General features: G+C 43.3%; 1 protein-coding gene across 1 annotated transcript; it reads right to left on the reverse strand.

Moving 5' to 3' along the window:
- Positions 1 to 1,728: 1,728 nt before the first annotated feature.
- Positions 1,729 to 8,019, reverse strand: ppp1r3aa (protein phosphatase 1, regulatory subunit 3Aa). Its single transcript, XM_014985188.2, has 4 exons — positions 7,029 to 8,019; positions 5,958 to 6,013; positions 5,772 to 5,845; positions 1,729 to 5,252 (listed from the first exon to the last, which is right to left on the reverse strand). Exons 1-4 carry the CDS (start codon positions 7,811 to 7,813, stop codon positions 2,163 to 2,165), a joined length of 4,005 nt encoding a protein of 1,334 aa, XP_014840674.2. The 5' UTR covers positions 7,814 to 8,019; the 3' UTR covers positions 1,729 to 2,162.
- Between the last annotated feature and the right edge of the window lie 917 nt (positions 8,020 to 8,936).

Below are 8,936 nucleotides of genomic sequence, written 5' to 3' on the forward strand. Positions count from 1 at the left end.
AAAAAATGGTTTGAATCATACAGTGACCATATTTGTAACATAAGTTTGAGCATTTCTAAAATCCATTTTGTGCCATAATCAACAACAGATGTGAGCTCGGAAGGTATATGAGGAATTTTGCACACGTCCTGACAGCAACGGTCCATCCGAAACAATCTAGCCCACATTTGTGATGCGGAAGAGGAGAATTATTTTGTAAACGACTGCCTGAAACTATTGTTTGCATTTTCATTAGGTGTTTTATAATGCAGTGGCCCCCCAGCCCCTGTCCTCAGGTTTCACTGTCCTGCATATTTTAGATGATCCTCCCACTCTAGCACACCGGATTCAAATGATTGGATTACCTCCTTAGCATACCTCCAATTGCGGCAGAAGCCTGTTGATCACTCATTTATTTAAGCAAGGTTTGCAGCGGCAGGGAAGCGCCTAAAACATGCTTTAAAATTATCCCTCAGAACCAGGGTTGAGGTTCTTTTCTTCTAATGGAAATGATATCAGGGTAATGAGTAGTGTTTTTATTTTTATTTTTTATTTTTTGGATGGCTCTACAAATTAGCCCACATTCTGGATATAAAGTGACTGTGAACTTTTTTTTTTTTTTTTTAAATTCTACCACATTTTGTGATATTGATTTCAGCCTCGACCTTTACTAGAGCATTCAAGCACGGACGTGTTTTGACCTAAACCATTAAATTGCAGCCAGGATTGTATGTTTGAAGTAAGGTGAACATCCCTACAAGTCTCTAGCCTCTTGTTGCTGCAGGATTAAGGCGCTTAATGCTGCCACTGCTGTGTTTTTGGAGCCATTTGGAGTATCAGTCCTCGGCCCCTTATTTTCATCTACATGTAGGCCTCGAGGTTCAGTTTGGGTTGCATGCGAACAGAGGACCTTCTTCAATATTTTGCTTTTGGCAAAACGTGAATACCTTGAAAATGAGCGGCGCGTATCCCCCTCTGTGTACGGTGCAGATTCGTCTATAATCACCGACTGTTGGAAGCTTGTCAATATTACAAGCAGCCTCCTCTCCCTGGCCAAGCACAGTCAATTGAGATTCTGGCCTTGTTTCTTGGTTTCTTCCTGATCACAGCTACTTTTTTGTCTGCACACACTATAGTGGATGTGCCAGGTGCCCTTTGACGAGTAGCCCTCCACTCCGTCAATGCTGGCTTATTGCCACATAGATAAAAGTGCCAGCATGGAAAGGGAGCCAACTTACAAAAGGTCAACATACCCCAGACGGGCTCAAGTAACTCCTAGTGAAATGCAGTGTCACTCAAGATGCCTGTGTGTCGCAAGCAGCGTTACCAGCTCTTTGACCAAACAGCAACTTGGGGCAGTTTTTACATCAGTAATAAGTTAGTGGGTAGGCCTTATATTCAGGTTCACTCATAAATCAGAAATTATGGTAGTTATTGTTCTGCCAAAGCTCTTCAAGGCATGATGATGTGTCCGAGTGTAACTAGGAGATGTGAAAGCTAATTTTGAGGGGAAACTTTGTGGTGTTATGAATCGCATTGTCCCACTGAGAGAATCTATACTGAAGTAGTGACTTTGTTGCCTTATGTGGATGTTTTCTTAAATGTGGGAAGAACCCAGAGCTCCCAGAGGAAGTCCATACATCCAAGGAGAAAGGGTACAAACATAAAAAAAAAAAAACCCTGGCCAAGCAAAATATGCTAACCTTAATTAATGTTAAACAAGAAATGATTATCAAAAAGCAGAGGTAATCCTTGTAAATGCATTTATTGAATGTCACAACAGTCACTTTGTTCAGTCTCATACATTGTGAAGTAGTATTGGGCCCCCAAAAAACAAAACAAACAAACAAACAAACAAACAAACAAAAAACACAGCAAGTTAACATACATTGGACAAATACATCTATGTATTTTGTAGTATTACAGCTAATCTGTAGTTCCATTTGAAGTTCAGTAGTTGAATACCTCAAAACAAAACAAAAGAAATGAAAGACTTTAGTGTTCACACTACTTGTGATCCAAGTTGTTAGCGTTAGGGTTACAAGATTGCATTAAAAAAAAAGGGCAAAATAAAAATCCACAATTACACAAACGCACAATCAGCATATTGCACTTGGTGTTATTTATTCTTTAAATGTGATTTCTCCATAATGTTTCATGCATGAGAACACATGAATTGTAACCTATTCTGTAGCCGTTTTGCCTGTCATCACCTGGTGCCTCTTCCACTTAAAAATCCACCAAGACATTGAAAATATGTAGAGCGCAAAGAAGGCCGGGAAGTCATAGAGGAAGACGATGACGAAGAACCCTCCAACCAGGAGCATGCAGATTAGTAATCTAGTGATGTGGATGATTGTGTACAATATAGTCCACCAAAAAAAGGCATCAGACTCTTTGAATTTCTCCGAGGAGCTCTGGTGTTTGTTGGAAAGGTGTGAAGACTGATTAGCGCTCTCCGTGTCAGCAAACTTGCAGCCTTCTATTTCAAAATCATTCGTCTGATGAGAAACCGACCTGGCTTTAATTTGTGAGCTGTTCTCCTGATCCTTTGGAGAGCCAAGATACTGGGCTGGTTTAAACAATGGGTCCTCATTATGAACTATTGGGTTCAGATTGGCAATTGAATCCCAATCAGTCTGCAATTCAGAGGGACTATCCGTGCACTCTGTCATGGTAAGCAGATGAATTCTGTCTTTCAGAGAGTGTTCATTGCACTCGGTAATTAAGATTGGCTCTGGTCCTTGACAGGCTGGATCTGCTGGAAATTCAGTCGGTGAAAATGCACCTGAATCACAGGTGTCACTCAAGTTTTTCCGGTGGTCTTCAGTCGCATCTGTGGCCCTGCTTCTCAAGTCATCAGCAGTGTTTGCATGCCAAGCAGAAGTCTGTAATTCCCGGGCAAAGACCTCTTCCCAGATGCTACAAACCAAATTGTCTCCAAATCTTTCTACGAACATTTGTTCAATTCCTGGCTGTGTCGCGTCAAGTGCGGCACTATTGCCACCTGTAATGGGATCTTTTATTCCCTCTGCCATTTTGTTGTATTCGACATGTGGAGAAGTCTTCACTTTGGCTGGTGATTCTTGTTCTTTCCAAGCATTTTCATTCTCCCCCCGAGGGCTCTCTGCATTACCTATCAACTCTCTCGCTGCCTCTATTTTAAGCCTTCCAACACAGACTCTCTCATCTTCCTCGCTAAGATCTTGTTTTGTTCCTCTTGATGTTTCAGGTCGGAGTTCTGCCAAAGTGTCTTTCTGTGCACAATTCTCCTTTGCCATTACCTCTGGATTTGTGTCTCTGCCTGAATTTCGCTTTTGAGTCTTTGAATCTGTCTGGGGATCCGTCAATCGTGGTTCGACCACTTCCAAATGGTTAAGATCATATCTATAAGCGTGACAAGATATTTGTGTATCGTGGGTAGTTTGGCAAACTATAGCTTCCAGTGCATCGACAGTGGGACTTACATCTGCAGAAGGGCTTACTTCTTTTTGCTCCATTGCTTTTCTATCACAGCTCAACTCTTCTTGGACTGCTTCAGATGTCTGGTCACTATTTTGCTCTTCTTCTGTGACAGGCAAATCTTCAGTTGTTTCAATATGTAGGCTTTCATCCACTTGCACAGACCGTGACTGTGCATCATGTTCTTTGATAAGTAATGAAGATTGTCTATCTTTTTGTTGGAATTTTACCACATCAAACATTTGTATGAGCTCACTATCTTTATCAGTTACTTCCTCCATTTCTTTGTTTTGTGTCTCAGCAGCTCCTACTTCATTCTGCACTACATCCATCTTGCAGTAATTGGACGAGCCAGCTTCACTCGCGTCCATTAAAATGTTTCTGTTTTTCTCTAAATTTCCCTCATACCTTTGCTTTGACTCAAACTCATCTGTGTGTCTTGTTGCTTTTTCTGTTTCGTTCTCAACCATCTCCCCGTTTTGGCTTTGCCTGAATTCCTCATACTGGATTTTATCTCCATACCTTAGGGGCGTATTACATTCTTTGCTTTCCAGCGGCCTAAATATTTCCTCTTCTGTTGGCACTTTCTTTGCCGTATAGTTCATCATGATCTCCTCCTCCTCCTCTCCTTGCCCGGATGCAGAGAAGTCATACCTGGCCCTGTCCCTTGTCTCCTCCCTGATTGTCTCCCTAAATGCCAGGATGTCATCTACCGCATTGTGTGCATTGCCTGTAACCTCTCGTTCCCCGCTCCAAGAAAGCCCCCCATCCTGCCTTGCATCTGGTGAGATTGTATCAACATTGCTGGCATTCGGAGTCTCTGGCATTACCGTCATGTCTGTTGTCTCCAATTCCCCTGAGCTTGTTACCGAGTCAGCTGTGTGCAATGCGAGGGTCTCGCCTTCCCCTCTTCCCGCTGTTCCTATTATATCTTTGCTTTTTTGCTCCCCGTCCTTGTGTCTGTGACGCTCCGTTGGACTGTCAGCGGTGCCCTCGGACAGAGGCAGTGCCCTCTTGAGGTTGAATTCCTGTGGAGTGTCTGTTGCAGAGTTCGTCTGTGACCTTTGGGATAGGTCTCGCGTCGCTGTGTTGTCATCTCCTGTGCTGCTGACACATGCCTCTGCCGGCTGATCATCCTTAGAGTTCAAGGCAGCGGCAGCCAACAACGTTTCACAAGTGTCTGACAGCAGCTGACACGCAGCTAAGGTTTGTAACGTGGTGGGTGTATCTGTGGCCTCCTCAAATTCTTGACTTTCTTCAGAATATTGGATTCGCGGCTCCTTATGATTTGAAGGAAGCACCGATGCTGCTGTCTGGAGCCACTCTGACTCTGGGACATCAGAGTGGTGCTTGCAGCTGGGCCCATTAAGGAAAACCTGCCATTCATCAGTCACAGAGGTTTCTGTAGTGTTGCTATCATGTGTACTTTTAGAAAAACTCTCCCACATATCATTAACAGACGGTGTATTTTCTTCCGACTCTTTTGACAAAGTCACTTTATCTCTCCCAGTCAAGATGTCATTGCCATCAGCAGTACCCGGCTGTTCTGGTGTATGGCTGTTCCAGTCCAATGTTGGCAAAGGAATCTGATGGTAGGTAAGTACCTGTGGACTCTCACTTGATTGCATCTTCTGGGATTTATAGAGACAGCTGGCAGAGTCACCCCGTGCAGCTGACACATGCTGAGAAACCTTTAGGCCCCAGGCTGAGTCATGTGAAAATCCCTTTGGTTGCTGCTGCGCCCGCTGGCAGAGGTAGTCCTGCACACGTGCCAAACGGATCGCCCTACGCCGCCTTTTCACGCTTTCCACCTGTCAAGAAAGCAAAAAGTCAAAGGTCGGGCTCAGTGTTCCACTTAAGCTAATACACAGACACCACTTGAACTGTTCAGAGTTTAAGGTCGTCAGCTGAACTAAATCGCAGCGCTGGTATTCGCCGAATACTTTTTGTAAGATTAATGTGATGATGCAATGCTCTGTAACACTCTCGAAACATCTTCTCATCATCTTGTCTTAGTTTACATAATCGGTTTTCCTGCATGTGTACAAGCAGGCTACTTTTAGTTGTAGCTGTCTGTGTGTGGGTAAATTCAAATGGCTTCAAAAGTGTCAAGTTACCTGAGTTTCCATGTCTTGCAGAGGTGAACTTAACTATGTTCAGAATGATGTGCATCTCTGACTCTGTTGTCGCTTTTACTCCCACAGAAAGAACAATGTGTGTGTACTTAGAAAAGAATTTAGCTTTATGCCAATACCTTGTTTTGTCAACATAAAGTAGTTAGATAATATTGCAAGGTTTGAAAAAAAAGGGGCTTTTTGTCTCTGTCTCACCCAAGGTTTTTGGTCTTCATGATAAAGTGATGTCTCTACAAAAGTCTTTTTTACTTCACGTGTCCATTCCCCATCTGTGAAAGAAATGCAAGAGTGCCAAAACGTGTTTCACATATGTCACACAAGCCAATTATTGCAAATGCTCGTTCTAGTTCTTGCATAAATATGAAGTTGCCTTATACTCACCTGGAGCAGCAATATTGGTGTGTATGCTCTCCTTGGGCTTCTCTGTGTCTCCATTCCTGTGGTTTAAAGAAGTATTTAATTAAATCACACTTACTTGCTCAATTCCATTCTGCAGCACGATGAACTAAACATGATGCATTGCAAAAGTATTTATACTTGATTGTCTTTAAATGTCATGTCACCACAACTGGAAATTTTGGTGTATTTTGTCAGGATGTTTAGTGGAAAACTCACGCTCAGTGGAAAGTAAACTGATTCTGACTAGATGTTTTCTGAGGTATGCATCTATGACTTTGCATATCTGGAGAGTAAAAGTCGTGTCAATTGTTCTTTGCAAAACATGCTCAGACTCTGTCTGATTGGATCAATATTGTTTGTGAACATTATTCCCTCCACAACCCCAAGTCTTTGGCAGCAGGTTTGCAAATGGATTCATATCTGAACTTTTTTATGCTTTGATATCAACCATTCTTTTGGTAGGTCTGCACTTTGGACGGATGCTTCCAAAGATTAATAGCCCATATTTGTTTCCATCCTTTTGCCGTTTGTCTCTGGAGGGGCTGCAGAGGTGCCTTGGTCATGTGGTATTTGTTTGGTTAAATGACAGTGATAGTGAGGCAGCGTGAGATTGGTGAGTAGCATAAACGAAGCACAGAGGCAGAAGTGAATAGAGTTTTCTGACTGTGGTATTAGTGCAGCAAAAGGTGATTTTTTTTTATCAGAATAAATACTTTTAAATGGAGATATTACTTTCTCTTAAAGAAACATTATAATAAGTCATGTCCAAATAGATGAGCTACAGTAAGACATCATGGAAACCCGAACTGACATTTGACCATAAAAGGGGAAATGTGTTCAGTGGGCCAAACATCCCTCACCAAGGAGTTATATAACGACTTAATATAAACAGACAATGGGCCATACAGCTGGGCTTTTATTGCTTTCACCTTCATCTAAAGAGAGGAACAGCACTGAGTAAATAAACCCTTCACACTGTCTCAGATTACTGCTTGGGGCCTTTCTTTGCTTCTGTTTTAAGCAAGCAGTCAGAAAGTTCTTGACTTGTCTCACCTGTTGGCTTTGAGACAACTCCTCTTGCTCTTGTAGCTGCTGGTCTCCTCTTCTGTTTGAGTCACGCCTTCCTTTACTTGTGCCTTTTGATGGCAGAACATCACATAGTTCATCCCTTTGTTATTAGCCCAGAAAGTGCCCATTGGAGTCTCATATCGGAGGCAGAACTCCACCCTGGTTCCTTCTTTCTCAAACGGAGGAACCACAGTGTACCTGAAGGTGAACCGGTCTGTTTTCCTGTCGCTGGACCCTGGTACATAATCTGCCAGCAGGTCAAAGTAGCTGCTCCAGCGATCCAGAGTTAACCGAGCAAAGACTGTCTTATTGTAGCAGAGGTTCACCACCCGGACGATGCCACGGAAGGTTGTTGTTCCAGGAAGAAGCTCGATGCTCTCCAGCTCAACCATCTGCTCTCCCAGCCTCTGATCCAGCTCTTCTGTGGATGAGGGGACAGTAAACAGGCAAGACAGATATATTTCTTCTGCTGCTTTGACTATATTCCTCCCATTTGACCAGCTAGGCTCTGGTTCTGTCGCCTCAGCATTGTCAAACTCCTTAACTGAGACCAGGTTGAGGCCAAATGCATCTGCAAACGACACCTTCCTTCGGATAACAGGCGGGGGCTCTGGTTCCGAATCCTCATCGGTTTCTTCTTCTGTGCTGGAGACCACAGGAGAAGAGGCCTCTGTTTCTCCTTCATCTTGTTCCCCATTTTGTTCACCATCCTCCTGTTCCTCAGTCATCACCCGATCTTTGATATGGGATTGGACGTCCAGACCCTCCATGGTGTGTGGTGGTCTGGAAAGGCAGCTGCTCACCTATCCTACTGTTTGTCTGGCTTGTAGGGTGGCACAGACTGAAGTGCCTTTAGCCTGGCTGCAGCGATACTGTGTGGGGGAGAGCAGGAAGAGGACGTGACTTGACAGATGGAGTACGGTTACAGCTGAGCGCTGTGAGTCTGAGCCAGGCCTAATAATAGGACACGGCTAAACCAGGCTGACCCTTTATCCTTTCTCCCCAAATATGCGCACTTCATACTGGAGGGGGAAAATAGGAATACAACCTTATCCAATAGCTGCCTCACACTGAAGGTCTCTTTCTTTGTTTTTTTGTTTTGTCTTTTAAATGGAACTTTCATTTTTAGTAGTAGGGGTGCTCAATCCTGTGAAACCAAATAAAATAAAAAAAAATCTTCGAACGTTCAAGCTGCATGCAGTTGAGACTGTGTGCAGTTCAAGCAGCTGGCTCTGTCTGACCGAAGTGTCCGCTTGCAGCAGAGTATCATCCTCCCCTCTGCTGGGGAGCTGACACTGACCACTGACCCCGGAGGATTAAAAGGGAGAATTCCCACTTATACTCTGTCAAATTAATAATAACTTTGTTGCTGTACTTTGGGAGCTTCATGGATTCAAAGACCCTTTGTGACAGTGTTCATATCCTCTCCATTTTTGACATGTTGATACCCTGGACGTGAGCGTGCGGTACTGAAATTTTTATTTGCTGGACCACACAAAGCAGCTTACATAACATTAAAGTTAATTAATCTTTTGTTTCCTGACCAAATAAACCCCCATAAATGTAGTTTTGTGTGCATTTGTGGAAGACTTTTTACTCTGATCCTGAACACACCATCTTCACAGCAAAACTTGGTGGTTGCTGTATCATACCATAGGATAGAAATGCTGGTTAGAATTGATGGGATAATAAATAGAGCTAAATCAGAGACAAATCTGTCAGAAAAACCTGTTGATTTTGGCAAAAACTTAACTGAGGCGGAAGTTCACGTCCAGCAGTACAAGACCTCTAAACATGTGGACAGGGCTATGTTGAACTTGCTAAGATTAAAGTGTGTATGTGTTGAATGACCCAGTCAGAATCCCAACCTAAATCCAGGTCTGTTGCTATAGC

Source organism: Poecilia mexicana, unplaced genomic scaffold (genome assembly GCF_051168715.1).
Source record: "Poecilia mexicana isolate PSO_F unplaced genomic scaffold, ASM5116871v1 scaffold_23, whole genome shotgun sequence".
Classification (NCBI taxonomy): domain Eukaryota; kingdom Metazoa; phylum Chordata; class Actinopteri; order Cyprinodontiformes; family Poeciliidae; genus Poecilia; species Poecilia mexicana.

Coding starts and splice junctions, on each gene's coding strand:
- ppp1r3aa (XM_014985188.2), bottom strand. CDS start 7,813: ATGGAGGGTCTGGACGTCCAATCCCATATCAAAGATCGGGTGATGACT. Junction 6,014..7,028: donor AGTTGTCTCAAAGCCAACAG/GTGAGACAAGTC, acceptor TTTAAACCACAG/GAATGGAGACACAGAGAAGC. Junction 5,846..5,957: donor CACCAATATTGCTGCTCCAG/GTGAGTATAAGG, acceptor TTTCTTTCACAG/ATGGGGAATGGACACGTGAA.